Below are 24,068 nucleotides of genomic sequence, written 5' to 3'. Positions count from 1 at the left end.
CTGCACTTCAAGTAGTGAACCTGGCTATACATCAACCTGAGCCTCTGCTGCTCATTTTAACGTGTTACTTTTGCGTTGGTGCTCGTTTTGGTTGGACTTTGTGAAAATCCGTGTACTTATGCCAGTCAATGCCATGTTTTATGAGCGTCAGTATGAAGTGTGTCCAGGTGCGCTCAACATTCAAAAAAAGAACCTGTTAAGGTCTGTCAATACCTTAAACGTTCATTGTTGAAGTAGATTTGCGGGGAATGTTGCAATAACAATGTTGATTCGGGGGGGAAAAACAGACTCAGTAAGGTAACGGTCACGCAATTCTAATAATCAACCATCTCCGTCTGCTTTGTGCAACTGGGCGCCTAAGGACAAGCGAGCACTTCATGGGGCTGCAGACAGCTGTAATTGCCATCACCTCTTAAACTGCCATCAAAAATGCTTCCCGTGTGCTCAGAACTGGCTGTTATAAGACATTTGTGCAGTCAAGCCCCTCATTTCACCAGGTTCTTAAAGGGCAGCCTATTCACTCAGATTACAAAAGTGACAGGAAAACTGTCCAACAGTTCCAGAAATCACTCGAGCATCAGATTCGCACACATCAAATCAGCTCATCTCCCACCTCCTTTAACTTTTTACACCGTGGATCCTGGCCAGTGGTTAAAATAATATCCGAAAAGTAAAGGCGCCAAAAACCGGGGCCATGCACGTGGAACAGTGATTTATTCTCATACTTTCACTGATCTGCTTAGACAGGCGGCAGAAAGGAACGCCCCTGGAGTACGAGAAACGTTTGGTGTGTTTTTGTTCTACGTTTTCTGGTGCGATTGACGGTTAAAGATAGTGACGCGTCAGCAGAGGAGCCCTGAGAAAGCAAAACAGGCCTGTAGCCTGCGGCGCCGAGAGTGACTGCTCTCCACAGCTCTAGCTTTATAAACCTGGAGGGGCGAGCACGGGTGCGTGGCATGTACGCAGGATATTGGAATACGCTCACTGGCGGCTTTTGCTGCGCATTTGTTCATATATTTAGAGAACTGTAACCTGGTTCAGAAAGCCACTGCACGGCTGACCCCGTGAGACCACCGAAGCGCCAGCTAGGAAGCCACTGCTTTTATCTTTTGTCAGAAATAGACAGATTCTCTTATCCCAAATCTGACATTTTTTTCCAGAGAAGGGTTCTCCAACATTTTTTGGAATAAAAGCCATGTATTCAGTGAAAATCATCGTGATCGTATAAAGATCATATTAGCGGCCACCATATGGTCGTCTTAGTGCAACTGGCAGGGCTGCAAGCAGTAACGTAAAGTCTTTGTAAATCGGAAATGTCTCTTATACACAAGAGTCATACGTGCAACGCCCCTGGCGCCAATTAAATATTAGTAATACGTCTCTATAATTCCACACGATTCAGCACTCAAATATCAGCTTTAAATATATTTTGGACATTCAACTAATTTTTTTTCTCCAAACAAAGGTAAGAATTCAGAAAATACACATTTTCTCTCGTACATACACTTCAATGTTGAAATAAAATATATTAAGCTCAAGCTTCTAATTCAAATGGCTGAGCTGCACACTGGAGAGGTACCAGTAGCTCAGAGGTACTCACTGGCGAAGTCTGCTTTGGAGTAACTAAATTGAGTTGGTGTGGGGAAACTAAAATGTCATTTTGCTTGCCTTGACAGCAGTGCACCTCACACAACATGCACGCATGCACCCAACTGCAGGCCAGATGTAGCCACAGTCTGAGGCATGTGTGCCGTTAGTGCCCAAAATATACATTTAGGGCCAGATGTACGTAGCCTTTTGCGCCTCGCAAACGGCGAAAAACGCCGTTTGCGAGGCGCAAAAGGCCTCACGCGATGCAGAAACACATTTTGCGAGTCGGTACCGACTCGCAAAATGTGTTTCAGACTCGCAAATAGGAAGGGGTGTTTTCTTCCTATTTGCGAGTCGCACCGCGATGTAGAGTTGATCTGTGACCGCGAAAGCGGTCGCAAATCAACTCGCAGTTACCATCCACTTGAAGTGGATGGAACTCATTCGCAAACGGGAAGGGGTCCCCATGGGACCCCTTCCCCTTTGTGAATGCTCACAAAATTATTTTTTCAGAGCAGGCAGTGGTCCTATGGACCACTGCCTACTCTGAAAAAAACCGAAACAAAAAGGTTTCGGTATTTTTTCTATTTGCAGCCCGTTTTCCTTTAAGGAAAATGGGCTGCAAAGAGAAAAAAAAACAGCTTTATTTAAAAGCAGTCACGGACATGGTGGTCTGCTGTCTCCAGCAGGCCACCATCCCCGTGAGTGCCTAGACTCGCTATGGGGTCACAAACTGCGACCCACCTCAAATATTTATGAGGTGGGTCTTTGCGACCCCATAGCGAGTCACAGAAGGTTTCTGAGACACCTTTCTGCATTCCCTTTTGCGAGTTGCAAATTGCGAGTCGCTGGGACTCGCAATTTGCAACTCGCAAAAGGGAACCTTCCTACATCTGGCCCTTGGTGTGCTGTAACAGGTGCAGCCTTGCCCCGCGGATCTGGCGACGAGGATGCTCAGACCCGTCAAGTCAACTGTTAGGGTGCAGCCTCCCCTGTGGAAGAAAATATTTCCTTCGCACTCAACCCAGCGTATTCACAATCATTAAAGGTGCCCTCCAAGTGCACTACAGGATGGAGGTGGTAAGGGACTTCTAGTGAGTGTAAACTCCTTTGGTATTCGAAAGAAAGATGGGTTCTGTTCCAATACTATCCTCTGATTTCTTCTTACACTAAAGAGCTATATGGTACTTCAAGGGCACCAAAACAAGTTGTCGGAAGGATAGGCTGACTTTCTGTCTTGAGGCGAGTGTGGAAAATAGAAAAAAAAAACTACAAAAAGCAATGGACTGGCAGTAGGGAGGCAGAAAACGGGTTAGATTGTGGTACCATAGTATCAGGCTGCTGGCACACGCAGGTGGGTGTCAGACAGACGTGGGTAAAAAATGTTGGAGGCAAGTGTAAAATATGGAAGGATGGTTAGTGGAATGTTGGGTGGGGTACTAGAAAGATGTTGACGTCTATTGGAAGGTCTTACTAAAGACACTGCTCTCCTTTGTTGTACCCATGTTCTTCGGACAATAAATCTACTTACCACCATTAAGACACACATGATTTGTGTTTCTCGTCCAGACGTACACTGGCAAAGAGTTCTGAAAGTCCAGGAGGAGCACAGTGAGGCTGCTCCTGGATTGATTTTCTGTTTTTTCCAATACTTACTGAGCTTAATGCAGCATTTTTGCTGGTGGATGTCCTAGCTACTTCCTCGGACATGCAGAGGATTTTGGAGAAGCTACCACATTCTTCAGCTTCATAGGCGGTGCGGCGTAGTGACCGCTGGAGCTTTGCCTGTGTTTCATCAGTGATGATAGTTCCACCACTTACCAAAATAATTGTGCATGCTACATAAGGACAACTGTGGCCACCTTGAGAGGCCAGGCAAGGCTGATAAGGCCCCCTGGGCAAAGAACACATTCTATTACGAACGTCACATCACTGGGTCATTGACGCTTGTCAGTAGGGTAATATTTTCTTCAAGGAGCCAAAATTATGTCCACAGAGCACCGATCAAGAGTGAAAAGAGATAATAGTGACAGGTACAACGCTAAATTGCAGACTGTTGATACAATCTGTTTGTAGCATTAAGACGTGTGTTCCGAACCGTTTTTAACAACCTAATATGGTCAAAGCTTCTACTTCACAAGGTACTGTTTTTAAAGTATGACTTTTTAAAATCTGGAACAGTGACAGGAACACCTGGCCCATTAACCTTTCTACCAAATGAGAGGGGCACACTTCTCATCATTCAATGGAAGTGCTGCTACCACAATTTAGACTTCTTTAGATTGTACAGGCTCTGTGCCCTGGTAATTGTAGCATCTTGCGTAATCATGACTACTGTTTGCACATTTAAGGTGGAACTATGTTGGACATGATGCCACAAGAGTACATTTTATTTATATGTGCTGGTGACTCACATATAAAATGAGATATGTGGTTGAGTATTTTTGTGGCTTACACTGAAATTCTAAAATGGGATGGATGAGGGGCATGGCCAGGCAAGATCAAGTACTGGTGTACTGAAGAGGTTCCCTGGTTTCAAACATGATTATATATGGTTACAGGAGAACCCTGATGTACACTAATTGAGGGGTGGCAAATGAAACGGATGACTGGAAACAAACAATTTTAAGAGCCGATACTAACTTCACTGAGATTCTGGCGATATGAATAATTTGCTTTTTCATCCTTTCAACTGCATTTAGTGGGCAGATGAAACTTTTAACAAAGGTTGGCGATATGAGAAGCAGTGTCATAATATAGTACAAAAGATACAGTCTCACTTACTTGATATAATTCCCAATATCGGTGGTTGTAAGGTTGTTCGCTGGCTTTGCCTCTGGTGGAGGGAGCAGATGTTACAGCGGTTGTTCACACTGGTACAATAATATATTTACCTGTTGGACTTAAGGTTTGTTTTGAGTTACTGTAGACGACAAGTTTGAGGGCTTAACATCAGGGGAGTGATGGACATCGAGTCTCTATTAACCAAAATTAGCTCTGGTGGATACTGGTTGGGTGGTTCAGCAATTATCTTGTGGATCATAGTAACTGGTAGGCGGTTGGAAGTGTTAATTTCTTTTAAGGCTGTGCCTCTAAATTGCCATACTGATCCGTTATTACTTGTATTGGTGAGTTTTGCAATACGTACGGTGAAGTACGATGTGCTTGGGGTGGTGTTCAGTGAGTCAGAGTAGAACTGAGTACACAGACCACACAGGCATATAGCGGGGAACGCTCAGAGACCTAACATATTGATGATTTTAACCCACTATGATGAGACAGAATAGGACAATAATTACCTGGAATGTGAAGGGGTTGAATGATTATATTAAAAAAAAATTAGTGAGTTTTTTCCTTAGGTAAAACAATACAAGGACTCAGTTGTATGTTTGCAAGAGACATCTCACAGGAGAATAAGTCAAACTGAATAAGAAATGGAGATGGCAGCTGTAAGCTACTAACTACTAAACATATTCCAGAGGTGTGTTAATCTGAGGGAATGCAGACACTCTTCCACCACCTAGGGCTTGTAACTGTCCCACAAGAAAGTTCCACATGCCGCATGGACGCTGCAATAGACCTCTGCCTAGTAAATGTCTATGCCCCTAACATAGATTATGTTATATTTTGAAAAACGTTTGTCAAAGCCCTCCTTATAAATGGAGCGCATGATTGTCTAGGGTGGTGATATTTAACAGTGTGTTGATGGATATACTGATGGATAGCCATAGAAAGAGGGCACCAAGCAGACTGATAAAAGACCTTCAATATAGGAAATTGATCTGGTGGATGCTTATAGGGCACAGCACTGCAAAGATGAGGGTTAGTCCTATAAGGAACATTGTTTTCAGTGTGAATAATCGTAGATAACAAATATGCATAAGTTCAAATCGGGCACACATCAGGAATGTAAGAACAAAGTTCAGATCCCACTGCGCACCATGCAAAGAGTTTTTTTGGGGGCAGAGGGTAAGACTCGAGAATCTTCCCTTTCAGAAAAAAAAATGCATCACAAGAGGTGATTTGAGAAGGGATGGCTGATCAGACAGACATAAAAAGGTCTTCTGCTCTCCAAATGACAAGGCCAAAGGAAGCAGCTTCTTCTATATCCACATTAGGCAAAGGCGAGTGAAGCCCAGTGTCAGTTAAGGTGTCCAAGCTACTGGCATCTTGGAGGTGTAAAAAGAAGTTATCACATGGTGTATTAGTGTCATCATCCCCACAAACGTGAAATAGTTGTGGGAGTGATTCAGGGTCAGAGTGTGGGGGCTTATGGGACGTTAGTGTGGCATGTATAAAGTTGCTACAGGTTTGCTTCAGAATCAGTTAGGATTATTTATTACCCTTTGGCGTCAGTGCTATTATCAACTTTTGGGGGTGTGGTGTGGGCTGTGGAACTGTAAAAGGTGTCAGCGCCAAGCTCGAAGCTGGGGCTGACCTCGGTCAAGGGGCATTTGGGACAGATCTGCCTATGGTGAAACAACTGAAGGCCGCCCTGGATCTTTAGGGCCCAAAGGAATGCCAGAGGGATCCAGACAGGTACCTAAAACGAAGCCCATAGCCTCACTGAATTCTGCTATTTGCTGCGGTATTGCTGCAGGGTCAGGGAAAGTCAGGTTGGATAGGGAGGAGCGTTTGAATCGGTTCTGTGATTTGCATCCTGGAGGCACCCCGGGCATCAAGCAACTCAATGGCAGGGGTGGCAGAATGTAGGAGAGCCGTATTTAGACCTGGGTTCTTTTGCCTTTTAAGACTTACTTGAAGACTTCGATTTCAATCAAAAGCGCTCACAAGCTTGGTGTCTGGACCGAGAGCACATATGCACCCTACACTTCTACCAGATGGCCTTCGGGTTCATCTTGCTGCCTTTGTCACACGATGCCAAATCGTGCTTTAAGCACAGACACCAAAAAAAGACCTTGTGAGGGTCTGTCACCAAATCTACTTGTGCAGTCCTTACATGGGTAGAATCTTTTCGCTTTAGGAGTGAACATACCCACTGCCCACAGGAAAAAAATTGAGAAGTAGTATTTAAGTCTATGAGATGTAAGAGTTTTTTCTGGATCCACATCAGGAGGTGCAGAAAAGAACTGACATCAGCACGCAGGGGGACAAAGAAAGAGGGCCCCAACATCATATCTGAAGCTGGAAAGATATGACTCAGAACAACATAATGCTACATACTGACACACAAGGAATTAATCACAAAAACCTTCCAGGCTCAGTCTGGCGCCTGTAGAAATACAGAAGGCGAGGAATCTGAGGTTCGATGTGTTCATCAGAAAGAATGGGTAAAGGCCTGCGAACGAGTTACAAAAAATATCCACAAATCTGCTTTAAACTAAAAATTCCACTACCTACATAGAACATACCTCCCTCCGCAAAAACGAAAGTATATCTGGATATTAATTCCACCTCTGCTAGTTGTAGGGAGCAAATGGCAAATTTTACACATGTGGTACATTCACATATCACAACATTTGTGAATAAAGTGGCAAATGCTTTAAGAACAGTTAGTGGCACTGTACCGGAAAAATCCAAGAAACTGTCTTTTGAGCATACACCCCGTTAAAAAAAAAATAATAATAATAAGATGATGAAAACAAAGTTTTTGATGATGGCTACTGCTTTGGCCCAACATAGAATTGCTATGCATTGGAAAAATGACCGACCACCTACATATAAAAGTTGGAAAAGAGACTTACCTGAATGGGCAGTGGCCGAGGAGCTACATTTTAAAGCTACTCTCACAGATGAGAAAGTGACCAGAGATACAATGGGATTGTCCGAGATGTTAAGTTTACTTACAGATCCTCTAGGCACAATTGATTGACAATTGATAATGAATAATTAATTCCGAGATAGGAATAGGTACTGCTAGTAAAACTAAGTAAATTAAATAGATCAAATGTTTGAAGTAGGTATGGTGGCAATAATGGATTGTTGTTGATATCAGTTGTGATATGAATATATATTGGATATCGACTGAGAAAAAAACGTGTCATTGCTCTGATGAACTGCACGTGTTTGTTTTTGCTTAAGAAATCTTTTCCAAAAGCCTAATAAACTTAAAACGGGGGAGTGCAAACTCCTGCGTAAATTAATTGTCCTTAGTTAAATAAGCATCATCCAGTGTGCTTTCCTGCCTCGCTTTCATTCTTACCTCCAGGGGTTAGCGGTGATGCTCTGTATGCAGGTTGTAGCAGTTGCAAGAGCAAGGAACTGTGGGCATCTCGAAAGTCATTAGTCACTACACATTGGAGAAAAAAATGTCAGTGATAAAAACGGCTGTTTAAAATAAAAAATAAAATAAAAAAAAGCACAGTTCTGACTGTTGGAATAACGCTGCCTTAACGCACCAGCGAAACAAAATATTCTGAGCAGTGCAGTCGTATTTTGCACCTAAGTGGCTCATCTACGACTGTGAACTACGGATGTAAGTGGAGTTGGGATCACGGCTATCGCTGAGGTGTCTTGGAGAGTAAGGTAGTCGACAAACAGCGACAGATGTGTAAGCTATATTGAGTTCAAAAAAGTTTTTATTTCTTGGCTGCCACTCAGTTTACCTTTCCTACAGGTTTGTTCCTGGTTCCTCGGTACCAATTCAGCTGGCAATCAGCAGCATAAAAAATATGCAAACCAGGTTCCTCCTGTATGTCAGAAAAAACACAAATGTTTAACTACCCATGACCTCCGGTACAGTATCGGTTGCAGCCTCCTTTCTCCAAGGAGCTCTCTCTGGCTTGCACTTGCAGCTCTTGATCAATGCAACTTTTTTGCCCCAATATTCACTGAGGACAAAAAGAAACACTTAGAGTAGCAACAAACAGCAAATGCTGTTATTTCAGTCAGGCATATGATTAGAAGGTTCTCATATAGGTCTAACATGCTTTTGTAACTCTATAGTATCTGGATTCCTTACCACCAACATCTTACCACCTCCTTCTCCCGCTCTCCTTATTTTGCAGCTGCCTCCACTCCTACCGGTCAGTCGCTTACAGTCAGCGCCTTCAACATACTACCATTGTTTCAGGGGAGATCCTAGCTCTTTTGCGACGACTGCTCCAACCAAAAAGCTCCTTCCTCACTCCCTTTATCGGTTTTCTCTCCTGTATTTCCTTTTCCAGCTATCTTTTTCTCCCTCAGCATTTTGAGGCATACCATAGGCTGATAAAAGCATTAAAGCAAAACGCATCAAAACATATTGGGGCTAATAACCGCCTGGAAAAAAACGAATTAACAATTGCTGCAGTTAGGCAATTACAGTATATGCGTTTCTGTTTTAAAATGAGGACTTCTCTAAACAATTGACAACATCGTTAATTTACAAGTGACCACATCTCCATAGGCAGTCACAGGCATAGAAATAAGCATTAGTAAATGCGTTAGGTTCTGCCCATGTGATTATTATTATTTTTGTTTGTTGTAATCTGTAGTTTTGTGGGTAGTTGAGCAATATAAATTACTGAAACTCCGTTAAAGCGTTATGAGCTGTTCATTGAGAGAGTCAAGATACTATGCTGTTACAGGTGGTATTATAAAGTGGGGATATTAGGTTTTAGAAATGGGGTCTCGAGTTGGCAGTCAGATTACACCCTGTCCAAGTAGGGACCCTCACTCTGGTCAGGGTAAGGGAAATACACAGAAGAACACCAGTTTAGAAAAATTGCAAATATTTATTGAAGTAAAACAAGACCAAAATGACAAAAATCAAACATACACAAGCAAACAGATCACTTTTTAAAGATTAAAAAAAGTCTTAATCCTGAAAAAAAGAAAAAAAATAATAATCAGTGGTTGTATCTTTATAACCCACAGTACAGTTGATGCGTCAAAACAAAGATGACACGGGCCGCAAAGGAGGTGATGCGTCAAAAAATTAAGCGTTGCATCGATTGAATTCATTTCCCACTTGGTTGGCGAAGCATGGATTCTTTGCCCGCCCAGCTGGCGATGCATGGATTCTTTTCCCATCGGACTACCAATGCGTCGATTCCTGGTTGTGGACCAACGTCGAAGAAAACTATGCACAGGGATGATGCGTGGAAAATCTAGGCGCACAGCAATGATGGATTTGGGCTGAAGCAGGCGATGCGTTGATTTTTCAGCCGCGAGACAGCCGCATCAGACCTCGTGTGTGGATTTTCACTCAGGTTACCAGCTTCCACAATTAAGGGCCAGGGTCTGCATTTGGCACCACTTAGCAAGTAAAGACTCTCAGCAGAAAAGCCCAGGCACTGGCAAATGAAGTATCTGATGTCCCTGAGGCTTAATAAGAGGCAAGCTCAGTTCAAGCCCTTGGAGAACCTTGGAAAGCAGGATGTAGAAAGCAAAGTCAAGTCCTTTCACTCCCAGGACAGAAGCAGCAAGTGTAGGTCAGCACAGAAACAGGCAGATTGGCAGTTCCTCCTACAGCATCCAGCTCTTCTTCCTGGCAGAATGTCCTCAGTCCAGAAGTGGTCTGAAGTTGTGGGGTCAGCAGCCCAGTCATTATACTCATTTCTGCCTTTGAAGTAGGCAAACTCCAAAGGAAAGTCTTTGCCGTGCACAAGACCCTAACTCTCCCTGTCCTGGCCCTAGACACACTCTAGGGGATGGGTACTCACAAACATTTGCCCAGGGGTCACAAAGTATGGTCTGTTGTGTGACCGAGGGCCGCACTGATGCTAGCAGGGGGCCCTGGTGGGTCAGGGATTGTGTAAGGTGGTCATAGGGGACGCAAAGCATGTACATCTAGTGGCTCAATTCCGCAATGTGAACCCATAAAACCTCGGATCACTCTCTGCTTTCTCCTTGATCAAACTGTGTGATCCTAGCCAATTTTTTTCACTTTGCTTCTTTTTCATCATTATGACATATAAGAGGACCTCGAAATACATTTGTTCTGAATGCGTACTGTACAAAACCTTTTCCTGTGTTTGATTATGTTATTCACATATATTATCAATCTATGCCTAGGTGCAAATTACAACTGATTTTCCTCTTAGCGCACTATTGGCATTGTTGTCAGGGTGGGAAGTATGAATGCTTCTAAACTCATGTTTGAAAACTAATCTCTTAAAAAATACATCTCAATGCAGTAGTATACTAAAACACTTCAGCATGTTAATGAAATACGCTTTAAAAAGAAAAATGTAATCCTCTATTTACACATTTATTATAATGTCTTTAAAAATATAGGTGTTCCTAAATTTAAGTGGTGTGGAATACCATCTTACTTCATAAATTCAGATAACCTGCAAACAAATGCTTGCCTGTTTCTTTAACATTGTTTTTCTGATTATTAGTGCTTAGCAAGTTATCAGCAACCAGTGCTGCGATTCACCAGGAGGGGCCACACGTAGAGGTGAAGTGGGCTTGGAGTATCACTGCTCTAGGGGGTTGGCGACTGCTTTTTGTAAGGACCGACACAGCTGGATTCAGGTGAAAGTGTCTGATCCTCCGCCACTCTAGCCCAGGAAAACTCATCAGGATATGCAGGGCACATCTCAGATACCTTTGTGTGACTATCTAGAGTGAATTCAGAAACAGCCTAACTGTCAGTCCGACCCAGATGTGTATTTCAAAGCCAGGCACAGAATGGTTAAGCAAGAAAATACTGATTTTCTAAAAGTGCATTTTCAAACTTAAGACTCTAAAAAGAAACTTCACCAAAGGATGCATTTTAAAATTGTGAGTTCAGAGACCCCCAAGCCTAATTGCTATATATCTGCTCTCAATGGGAAACTGCACTTAAGATATTTCAAGGCAGTCCCCATGTTACTCTATGGGAGAGATAGGCCTTACAATAGTGAAAAACGAATTTAGCAGTATTTCACTATCGGGACTTGTAAAACAGACTACTACATGTCCTACATTTTAAATACACTTCATTCTGCCCATGGGGCTGATTTGGGCCTACTATAGGGGTGACCTACATGTAGTAAAAGGAAAGGTTTGGGCGTGGCAAGTGGGTACACTTGCCAGGTCGAACTGGCAGTACAAAACTGCACACAGACATGGAGCGGCAGGTCTGAGACAGGTTACAGGGCTACTCATGTGCTGCAGGCCCACTAGTAATATTTGATCTGCAGGCCCTGGGCACACTTTACTAAAGACTAACCAGTAAATTAAATGTTAATCGTAGATAAACCAATCACCAATCCAATTTAGATGGAGATCACTTGCAGCTTAGCACTGGCCAGCAGTGGTAAAGTGCCCAGAGTCCTAAAAACAGCAAAGACAGATCAGAACAAGCATTTGAAAATCAACGGGTCTCGCATTTGCTCGAGTTAGAGCTATTAGCGTTGTAAACTCCTAACCATACTTTCCTTGCCACACAAATTAAAAGAAAAAAACGAGCGCAATCGTGCTAAGTAAAACACAGTGTGATCACACTGAAATTCAAAATGAAAAAAACGAGCACCCCATGTAAAACCCAGCAAGATTGTGCTGCATGGAAAATAAAAAAGATGAAGTAGCCCGGAAACCATGCTGAAAACATGGTGCCTCGTATGTTTTCAGTAGTTGGCCGGTGCACTTGAGGAGGCATGATTTATGCATGCCTTTTACTAATGAAATCAAGCGGATTTTAAAAAGGCAAGCCCACGAGCCAATGAAAGTGACAGGTGTGACATGAGCGTTAAAAGCTCAAAGAGAGATTACAACAGGGACAGAGCGCTTGGGCGATCGACCCTAAAAATGGGGATAACCCTAAAAAAAGGGCCATTTCCAACAAGGGTGGAGGTCAAATTAAAAAAAAAAAAAAACGTATCGGATTATAACACATTTCAATGCGCGCAGGGGGAGTGGGCTGCTTGCTAGCTCTTGTGATGAGTGAGTGGTTTGTTCGTGTACGCACCGTGGCATTATTGGGCTCGTTAGACCGCAGGTTAGTCAAAAAGCCCTTTTAAACATGGACTTTATCTGTTTTGGCCGCACTGTAAAAGTGTTTGTCCCGTTAGTCACCTCACTTAAAATTCCATTATAAATCAGTCAACTGAGTATTTATACATATTTCAATTTGTAGCACCCTATATTTAGCATGTCTCAAAGTCGAGATCTAGGAAAGTTTTTAATAGCAAGCATGGATTATATTTACATTTACACTGTAACAGGTTTTTCAACCACAATATAAAGAAACGTCACGTAGTACGGACAACAATATATTTGGCCGCTTCCGAAGTAGCACCACATGGTTTGTTAAAGTAAAACTGTACACCAGACCAATTAAAAAAAATAAAAATTAAAAAAAATAATAATACAGGCAACATACAAGCATAATATGTGTGTTGCTGCCACAACAATAATTCACAGAATGCGTAATAGCAAAAACAAGAAAAGCAGTTTAAAGGCATCGGAAGCATAAATAGTTACAAAAACATGCATAAAATGTGTGCTGATGCCACAACAGTAATTCAAAGAATGCGTAATAGCAAAAACGATGAAAGTAGTTCAAAGGCATCAGAGGCAAAATAGTTACAAAAACATGTATAAGATACGTGCTGCTACCAGGCCAATATTTAACAAAATGTATGTTCCATAAAATGACATAAGTAGTTGGAAGGCATGATAGACAAGAATGTTAAATACAGGCAAAACTAAATTAGTTTTAAGGCATCAGAAGGAGAAATGTATTGAAAAAAAGCTGAAGATGCAGACCGCAAACAAGCATAAAATGCGTGTTGCTGTCACAACAATAATTCAGTGGATGCGTAATAGAACAATGAAACAATAAAAGTCGTTCAAAGGTATCGGAGGCTTAAGTAGTTGGAAAAAACACATAAAATGTGTGCTGCTGTCACAACAATAATTCAAGGAATGCATAACAGCAAAAACACTGAAAGTAGTTAGTTCAAAGGCATCGAAGGTCGAAAATAGGTTTTTTTTGTGTTTTTTTTTTTTAAACGGATAAAATGCGTGCTGCTGCCACAACAATATTTAATAATATGCGTTTTCCGTAAAACGACATAAGACTGTTAAATAAATACGTTTATACAGGACGAGACAAACAACAAAAGAAACAGGCACGCTCTAGATCATGGGTACTCGCAAACATTTTCCCAGGGGCCAAAAAGTTTGGTCTGTGACATGCCTGGGGGCCGCATTGATGCCAGGGCGGTGGCGGTGGCGGTCGCGTGGGGTTACTAGGGGGATTGGTGGCAAGGTAGGTGTAGGGGAAGCAAAGGATATACATCTAGTGGGGGAAATAAACAATGGGAAAACAGAAAACCTTGAATTAATCCTGGCTTACCCACTTTGCCAAATTTTGTGATCCTAGGCAATTGTTTGGTGTCACTTTCCCTCCTTTTTCTGCATTATCACATTTAAGAGGACCTCAAAATACATGATTCATGGCGTGTGCTGGACAAAAACCTGCTTCTATGTTTGATTTAATAAACTATAATGTTGTTTATGCATGATAGGAACCCAGGCCACCAATAAAGTGCACATACCAAGTGACTTGCCTCTTTAATTTACTATTGATGGTGTTCTCAGGGTAAGGGAAATAATTAATGTTTCCAAATTTATGTTTGAAAACTATCACTTTAAAATGAATACATCTCAATGCACTGATAAAATAAATTGTACTAAGGTGTTCTGCATGTTAACTAAATACACTTAATTAATTTTGACGAGAATGTCTTAGTTTTACACTTATGCTGCAAGATGTCTTTAAAAATGAAGGCGTTTCTAAAGTTAAGAGCAGGAGTCCCTAGTTACACCAATTAAGTTTGAAATAAATGATTGTGTGTGTATTTAATATTTGTTAGTGCGGAGTCGAGCAAACAGCTGCCCAGTGCTCCTGTTTGCCCCAGGGACCGCATGTAAAGGTCAGAGGGGCCGCATGAGGCCCAGGGGCCGTACTTTGAGGATATCTGCTCTAGATGCATGCAGCCAAAAAACATGCAGTCAGGGAAAGATAAGAGCATGTAAACAGTAAACTGCATGCAGTATTAGCCAATAGAACAAAAGTATCAGCAACCAAAGCAGATGGGAATGAGTAGGTAGGCCACGGGAAACCGATAAGAGAAACACAAAGGAGAACGGGCTACAACCAATAGAAACGGAGGAAAGCAAACCTGCAGGCACACAGGCCAATAAGAAGTGAATGCAAGTCCTTTTTTAAGATATATTAAATACAATAAAGTTCAAAGGGCACTGAAGTCCTCCATCATCTAAGGTTCCTCAATGGTTCCGTCTTGCAGTGCCGAATTACCAGACGAGCGCCAACACAATTTTATTTGACCCCTCGCTGAGACATTTTAGCACTGTTTTGGTAGATCGGACCACTTGATGTCTGTCTTCTTTACTAGGCACAAGAGTAAGCAATTAAAGTTCTATGCAGAAATGCACATTGTTACCCACATCCTCCGCAGATCACCTGAGATAATGTGATGAAAACCTCCCACATTTACCACAAAACCAACATATGTATCCAATTCCAGGCCCAATGACAAAGACATCAGTTCGTTTCACATAAAATGATTCTGTCGACTAGCGGTTTACACTCCAGCCGCTTGCTTTTGTGAACAGAGAGAGTTCACAATGTTCTCAAAGCAATAGGGGCCGTTTTCCAGTTCAGCTGATTTCACATTCTTTCAAAAATCATAGTCTAGTGATTTTTGGTTTTGAGCACCGCACGCATAATGCTTCATTATACAGGGCACCAGCAGTGGATCATCAACATCGAAGACGTGTTTGGAGTGGGACATAATATCTACATGTAACTGTTGTTGCACAGTAAATGCTTAGTCAAACTTTCCCACAAGCCCACATTGAGGTGTACAGGTTAGTGGAACATGTGAAAATGTAAACCTCCAAAACATAGGGCCCGAATCACCAAATGTCCTTAAAGAAGAGTATGAAGTACATTCCTGTTGGGTTACATCGGTATTTGGAGTACATTCCTGTCTTTTATGAAAATCTGAGATAATTTCAGGAGTATTTCCGGGCATCTCTGCATCAGTTGTACTTTTGAGTACTCAAAAGTTTACTATTTCCATATTGTGAAACAGGTGTACATTTTCAATGGAAATTTAACACAAAAGGACATTTGTATCTTACATTCCAGTAGAGAAAAAAATGGGGACCCTACCATCCCTTTTCTACCTTAGAAAAACATTTTATCCAGGCCTTGACAGAAGCCAAAGTGAAAGTATTTTCTGGGGAAGAATTAAAAACCTACCAGCAAATTGTTGGTTAAACCTCAAACTTACGAGTCTCAGCAGGTTTACCAGACGTTATAGATGGATTGATCCAGGAATACACCTAAACCACCTGCAACTAGCCATGTTCATACAGAAATGCCATCAAATTGAGTTTTCCACTGTTGATCAAATGCCTTATGTGCAGGCAAACTGCCACAATGCCGGATTCTGACAACAAAGAATGTGAATTGGCCCTCGAAAAAATCAGGCGGATTGCTCACTTAAGCTGTGCTTGGTTACAAGACAGTGACACCGGATACGTACTGGATCTTTTAAATAATACTAACATAAATCAATGATTAGCACCAATGTCCACAATATTTGGCAACAAATCCAAAAGCAAATCGAAGTAGAAAATGACACGGGCAAAGCATGTGCTTGCAGAAGGGTAGCAAAGCTCAGCAAAAGGAACCTCAAATATTTGTTCACACTGTACCTGTAGCAGGAGTAGAATTGCTCATGGTAAAGGGCCCGTTAGCGAAACCAGAAGAAAGAAGCTCGTCAGATCCCCGCTGAAAAATAAAACAGGGCAAACATTAGTACAATTAATCTGGAAAAGAAAAATAAGCAATAACATTTTCTTTAAGACAGCTGTATTGTTAGGAATGCCTGCAATTAAGGGTGTTGTTCTCTATGATTTAACTATGAACTTGCTTAGAAGAAAAAAGAAAAATGGAGCAAAGCATGTTTAGAATACGGGCATTCTACACCGCTGTTCTCTACATTTGTAGAAACAAAACACAGATTTATGGAAAGAAGATTTGTTTTTTCCTAAACAGCCACTATTTAACATTATCTTATTTTTTTTCTGTCCCTCATTACCAGGTTTCTCCTGGTAGTGATGGACAATAAAAAAAGAAAAATACATTACACCGTGCATAGGTTGGGTGGTGTAACGTCCTTCCTCAGACAGCCCCTACTCATCGGAAGAAGTATTCAGTAGATGGAGCCTCATTTGGCTCTTTCAACAGAATGCTTAAGGTCTGTCAGTTTCTAAATTAAGTGGGAACACCAAGGGTTTTGGGGAAAGGGTAATCTATTACATTTGTGATGGAGTACTGTGTACACCAAATTCTAAAATCGGTTTCTAAGTTACTTCACTATTCCAACTCCAATCATAGCATATTTGGGAGTACGTGCTTGATACCATGCAAATCGACATAAGAAATCTATTGATTTTATTACAATTCCTGTGAAAACTATGAAGGAGAAACATAAACAGTAGTAATTGGATTACTAATAAGATGCAAAAAACACAACATATAAAGAATGACCACAATACAACTGATTATATCGTATGTATATATGATAATATAAAACCAATAAAAAGTAACTGGAAAAACATTTGCAGGGAGATATTTATATAAATCCAAAATTTTAGCAGTCATATGCTGCAAAAACCTTTTGTAAAAACATGTTTTAAAATGCTGCCAGAAGAAACAACGTTCATGTAGAAACGGTTATGATGCGTTACAGAAATATAACCCAGGTTTTTAGGCCCTCTCAATTCTCCATCACCCTGCCTCCTTTAGTACACACAATGATGGGGGGGGGGGGGTCACTGTCCATTTTCAGAAAGCATAACCAATGCACGAAGGAGAAACAGGGTTGGAACTGTCTGTGGCATGTGCAACATCACATAGGGTTGGTGAGACTATCCAGTGGTCTAGGCTGTGAAGTCTTGTAGCTCAAGATTAACAAAAAGAGACCCACATTAGTATGACAACTTAATGTCTTACCCATTCCCTGCCCAATGTAGACCAACAAAGAAAAGGGGTTAGGAAGAAAAAGAGAGACCGACAAAGAACAATGACAGACAAAACAAAAGAGTTCAAGGGGAGAAACCCAAGAGAAAATCTAGTTTTTTGGGGGAGTGGGGGTGTTTGCTCCATATGTTTGCTCATGTATGTCAAAGAAACCAGAAGAGACAATTCCATAGGCTGATGTGGTGGCAGTCAATGAGAAGCAAACATAGCAATAGGTGGTGGATAATTTGGGTGGGTTTGGGAGAGTGAGACACAGATATGGGGAGACAGCCAGCGTGGGTATGCAGATATTCTGTCTAAGAGGAAGAGTGGGACAGAGGCAGCCAGAGAGGAGGGACAGCCATAAAGAGACAACCCATCCAGCAGAGATCAGAATCATACAGAATCAGGTTGGGATGAGGCACAAGATGAAGAAATGGAATACAGAGGGTGGAAACATGAAGGGGTTGGGACTTCCACAGAATATTAGAGAAACTGTTACACAGGGAAGTAGACGATCTTCCAGCAGAAAGGAAGATCAAAAACAGGAAATATGGGCAATAAAATTAAACAAACATTGGTCCTACAGTTCCTGCGCAGACATGCACCAGCCTTGGTTCTTATACAAGAGACTCATCTAAAGGGCAACCGGCATAGGACTTTAGATCGAATGGGTTACACTCTGATGGCACATGCCTTATTCACCTCCAATTCTAAGGGAGTGGTCATCTTACTCAAGAAAGCTACACCTTTCGTCCTAGGTCCTGTGTGGACGGATCCACTGGGACGGCACTTGGAATGGCCAGACTCTACATCTTTGCTCTGTATATGTGCCTCCAAAGCTGCATTCAGATACCTTACCGGTGCCTGAGGCCCTAATACTCAAATTACCCACTGGCAACCTCATACTGGGGGTGGGAGGGTGGGAGCAAACACATGAATGTTACCACAAACCCAGTAATGGACAGGATGACTTACGCCAGGGAGGGTGGCGGCACCAGCAGTCTGAGGGCTTTTGCAGAATCATTTGGCCTGATAGACCCGTGAGGGCACACAACCCACAAGAGGCAATTTACGTTTGTATCTGGGGCTTTTAGTAGCTTATCACGTCTCGACTACCTGTTTATATATCACTCAGTGAGTGGCCACTTTCACGAGGCAACAAACCTGGTGCAAGGCATATCGGACCACTCCCAGGTGGTGGCCACGTTGTTAAGCTCAATAAGAGACGCTGGGCTGCTTCCCAGAGGCCTATGGTACTTAAAGGAGAAAGGTTTCCGGAAAAGATAAGCAAGAGCTGACTGATACTTCTGACAACCTGGGAATGGTGACTCTGGCTGGTGTACTCTGGGAGGCCTTCATGACGGCCATCTGAGGGCAGGCTCAAGAGCTGTTTGGGAGGTGGGGGTTGAGAAAGGAGCAGAGTCTTCAGTGTGAGGCAATTGAGACAGACATCCTTAAAAGAAAATTAGAAACCGTATCAGGGGGCCCGGTGGATCCACACCAATGTCAAATTGTTACTCAAGCAACAGGAGCTGAGGGATCTAGCAGACAATAAGGCGATAACTCGTGCTCTGGACATACAGAGGCGCTTATATAAAGTGGGGGACAAAGCGAACAAGCTGTTGGCCTGGTTGGAAAAAAGGGACAGGGGCAGGAACTGGGTGGCTGGGATAAGAGATGAGGTCAGTAGGCAGGATACCATAGGGTACACCAAAGCCCCGGAGGCATAGGAAGCGGTTCTATCGCACAATGTGAAAATGGCCATTCCACCGTGCAGTCCTAACCAGATTGGGCTTTGGCCCTCAATTCTGTGAGTGGACCAATGGTTATACAGTGGCCCACGAGCGAGAGTAAGAGTCAACGGGTGACATCCCACTCCTTTGCCCTCCACATGGGAACAAAACAGTGATGCCCTTTGTCCCTGTGGTTGTTTGCCCTTGCATTACAGCCTCTGGCCACCTGGGTGCGGCAGGACCCTTATATTGGGTATTCCAGAAGGGGGATGGTTGGAGACTAGACTATCCCTGTATGCAGACGATGTCCTCCTCTATGTTACTAAACCCCGCCACTCAGCAGAAATTGTTACAGATTTTAAATCTATTCAGAGCATATTCTGGATAACAAATAAACTGGGAGAAATCAAGAGTTTTGTTTTCCTTTTAACAGGAGGCAAACTGATCCTGCCTGAGAGATGTGTGGCTCCACTGGCTGCGGAGGGATTCCCTTATTTGGGAATTTATGCAACAAGGACTCTGTGGATAAAGGTTCTTTCTGAGGAATTCCTCCAATTAGATTGCCTCTGTGAAGATGTTTCGCATTCGAGAAAGTTCCAGCTTTCTTTGATGGGTCAGGCCCCCCCTCTTTAAAATGATGTCCCTTCCCCGCCTCCTGTATGTACTTAACACACCACTGAAAGTGCCCCCAGCCTTTTTTCCTAAGGTTCAAAGTGAATTGTGCACTCTTTGGGATGAGGGCAGTCCCCACATATCCCTTGTGAAGCTCCAAAAAGGGGTGTTTGAAAGGGGTCTAGCGGCTCCAGACATCCAAGCATACTATTGGGCAGCCCAGCTTGTCCCAGTCAAAGAATGAGTATTTGCTGACAGGAAGGAACCTGCCTATAGGGTTGACCGGGCGGCCATGGGAGATGAAGGGCACCTCTCCGTGCTAGGAGGCGGGAGATCCAGCTTCTGTTCCATACGCAGGCAACAGTGAAAACATGGAGGGAGGCCACCAAATTCTTGGGATGGGAAACAAGTGTGACTCCACTCTGGTCTAGCGACCAATTCAGTGAACTCCACAATCTGCAGGGATTTTGTCGATGGGGTTTAATAGGCATTGACAATTTGGGGGGGGACATTTGGAGGAACGGGGCACTGATTTCTTTCGAAGACTTTCAGGAAATATGCAATGGGGACGTCAGTCTGTTTTCAGTATATCCAGTTGGGCCACATGCTCAAAGGGCATATACATGTGGGCGACCAGCTTCCAAAGTCATCTCCTTTAGAAGACCAGCTATTATTAGACCCAATGCCTGAGAAGGCAGTCTCCCTGACCTATAGGAAATTAATGAATAACTCCCCTGGTCCCTCACAATCTCCCAGAGAGGCATGGGAAGGTGACCTGGGTGCAACAGAGGAGGAAGAGGAGGGCTGGCAGGAAGCCCTTCAGAGCCCTAGGGAGGTGGCGATCCGTGCTCAATTTTGCCTAATACAACTTTAAATTCTTCACAGATCATATTACTCCAGATCTCTTCTGCACCACATGGGCCACAGCGAGTCTGTTTTATGTAGAAGGCGGTGTGGCATGGTGGGATAATGTTTCCATTCCCTATGGAGCTGCCCAGTCATAAAGCATTTCTGGAGGCAAGTGGTTTGCATCATGACCTGCGTACGGGGGCCTCACTGTCCCACTTGGGGCCAGATGGCTATTACTTCACATATCTGGTGAAAAAGGGTGGACACAATATCAGAGACTGTGGCTGATGCTGGCAGCAGTAGTGGCCAAAAGGGATGTAGCAAGAGCATGGGGGGGGGTGGAGAGAGGCCTCCAGAGATTCAGGTCTGGGAAAACAACTTGAACTGGTGCTAGTGAACAGAACAGGTAATCAGAGCGGTGGCTGCCCCCAGAAGCACAACAAAATCTGGTCTAAATGGAAAAAAATACAGAGACCTGTGTTGAAAACAGGGGAAGGGCAGGGGGATGGAGCGGTTCTCAGAACTGTTCTACCATTAAGATGTAGTTGAGGGGCAATTAAAGTTTTGTGTGTTGCAGACTGCTGGGATTTGTTACATCCCTATTTTACGATGCAATAACAACTGTTGTTCTCTCCAAAATCACCAAGAACTATATTCTGTACATGACCTGTGTCAATTGTTGTGATGAGCAGCTATTTATTCAATTAAAAAGATCCTATAAAAATAAATATGTACAAGAGGAAAGGAAGGAACCTCCGCCCCTCCACCACCACCACCACATCTTTAGAGTGCTGCTGAAACAGGATGGTGCCTTTCCTTTGACCTTAAGTCTCTAGGGGGTGATGGGAGCTTATGCAGGGATTGCCTGGTCAAAAGGGATGCCCATCTCAAGCTGAGGTCAGGGCAGCCTAGTGTGATTACATATTTGAAAATCAAATAATTAAGAATTACAACAAATCAATAAAATGTTGATGCAAAGTTGTACAGAGAATTACTTGCAGTGAAAATTATGTAAGCTTGTGAAAGCAGATGGACTCTCCAGTAATACCCCTACGTTGAGTAGGAAGGCAACAACTTAGGTTTATAAACACAAAAAGAATGAATAGTCCAGATAAGCCTTTGAAGAACAACTGTTGTGTGAAAGTCCACTTCGGAAGAACAGCAGATATAGTTCTTTAAAAACAAAGGAATAAGGAAGTGCCATATAAACATTTTAAAGTTATTGATAGTTACTATTATAAAGATGTGCAGCATTTCAAGACTGCCAAGTCTATAAAGTGCCATTTATCCACTCACACAAGCAACTGGAAACAATACTAAATTTTCAGTTTTTCCTCAGACTTCATTGTTCTTATCAAGTTTCATCACCTAAAGCACTGACAATGCAATGAATGATCTGAAACACAAACAAACCCTTTTCTGAATAAACTCTCAATTGTATTCTGCACTATGCTTCTGATGGAGTGGCACAATGTAAATACAATGGAGTCGTAAAATTACAATAGTCCCGATCCCCGAAACATAGCTCACCTATACTTGTTCCTGGCCAAGAGGTGGTCAACTCTCATTAGCCCCGTTCAGACACTCCCAAGTCCAAAGTCATAGCAACATCAAAACTTCTTTAGGAAACCTAGTATGGAAAAAACTACTAAATATCAGATTTGCAGAGCTTCACACCAGTGTCTCAAGAATGATACCGAGCAACCATGTCCCAGACAGAATTACCTCATCAATATTTTACACAGTATAATGCAGCAGCAAGGCAATTAACCAGTATTACCAGTGTAAAAAATAAGAATCTCACACAAACTGAAAGACAAATCAGGATGTGGATCAAAATAAAATTTGTAGTTAAAGTATGAAGTTCACCACTTTATTCTACTGGTTAAAGGGAATGTACAAAGGCTCTGTGAGTCAAAGAATAGTCTTTGGATGCGTTTGGAACTACATTAATCCTGACTGAGGGCATTCAAATCATAGATTGATTTTCCTGAGCAACATATGCAAATTTGATGAGCTTGCAGTGTTGGCAGAGGGAATGGGCAAGGACATTCTTCCAACAATAAGAGACTCAATCTGACTCAATTATGTTGATTTAGGAATTCAGATACTGGGTCCAACCCAACAAAAAAATAGTTTCTAGCAATTGTTGTGGTTATAAAGTACTATAAACCAGAGAATGTCATCAACTTAATAAGCATGAATGTACAACAGAGGCTTTCTGGTAGCTTTGACTACATACCTATTTTATGCATACATTTTCATATTAAAGAATTGCAGCTCCGCATGTCACAAACTGGCCTGTTGACCCTAAACTAGATATGATGGCTCAAAAACTCTTCACTTGGGTCACCCACTAACAATGGAAAGAACATATGGACTCAAGATAAGTTGATACGTTACCCATGTGAGGTTGCTAAACTAAGCTTAACAAGTTGCAGATTGAGCCTGGAGCGATCTAGAAAATTTTCAACAACATGAGGGGAGATGAAGGTAATAATGGAATAACTCCGTATATATGCATACTCCACGAGATTTCTTTTATGAAGGGAGATGAAGGCAATAATGGAATAAATCAGTATATACACATTCTCAATAAGATTTCTTTTGACTTGAATAAGGCCTGCATGCATCACTGCTTGAACACCTTTGCAAAAACAAAAACAAAAAAACAAAAAATAGTCCACGTCCAGAATTACACAGGGATGAATAGGTCTCTCCTGAAACCATGGATTCACCTTTAAGTAAGAGGAGCACTAAGTGCTGTGGGTGCTTAAATTAACAAGTTAGCTGTTCCTTGTAGCCATGTTGTGAAGAAAAACTTACACCAGTTTCTCTTTCGTAGCTGGTAAGAAGGCTTTCAGGGTCAGCCAGATAGCTCAAAGATTCACCAGACTGATGTGGAGCTGGGGCCCTGCGGGAGACTGCACATCCCTGATTTCCACCTCTCCCAGGTGGCAACCTACACCCCAGAGACCATGCATCTGTCATTCTGTGAGATCTCAGTGTGTCAAGTCAAGTTGATGTGTCTGTGCCACCACTGAAGGTCCCAGGCTGTCTTATTGAAGATACAGAAGGCTTAAGACAGATTGAACTTGTGCTAAGCCCACTGAAGCCGAGGGTTCCACTGTAGGGCCAGCATGTGCCCACCTGGCCCATGGGTCAAGTAGGATGAACAAAGACCAAATCCAAAATGCCTCAGAATTGTCCTCAACAAGACCACACAATTAAGCCCAACACATTGGAGTCATATCCTGAATGTGCTGCTATGGTAGAAAGAGCTTAAACACTACCATGTCCAGGACTGTCCCTAGAAAGGAAATCCTCTGTAGGGACATCAAGTGGGA

The 24,068-nt window shown here is 42.6% G+C and overlaps 1 protein-coding gene across 4 annotated transcripts in view; it reads right to left on the bottom strand.

Moving 5' to 3' along the window:
* The window catches only part of PTBP3 (polypyrimidine tract binding protein 3), a 467,207-nt gene that overhangs the window by 287,576 nt on the left and 155,563 nt on the right, over positions 1 to 24,068 (bottom strand). For 3 of the 4 annotated variants that reach the window (XM_069238700.1, XM_069238675.1, XM_069238691.1), the window contains one exon: positions 16,216 to 16,291. In XM_069238700.1, the coding sequence (XP_069094801.1) occupies positions 16,216 to 16,291 (76 nt within the window). Of the gene's footprint in view, positions 1 to 16,215; positions 16,292 to 22,251; positions 22,352 to 24,068 lie in introns of all 4 variants that reach the window. The other variant, XM_069238683.1, reaches the window with a different exon arrangement.

This window comes from Pleurodeles waltl, chromosome 1_2 (genome assembly GCF_031143425.1).
Source record: "Pleurodeles waltl isolate 20211129_DDA chromosome 1_2, aPleWal1.hap1.20221129, whole genome shotgun sequence".
NCBI classification, from domain to species: Eukaryota; Metazoa; Chordata; class Amphibia; order Caudata; family Salamandridae; genus Pleurodeles; species Pleurodeles waltl.
Note: the sequence above shows the minus strand (reverse complement) of the source record. Positions and strands in the feature narration are given on the sequence as shown.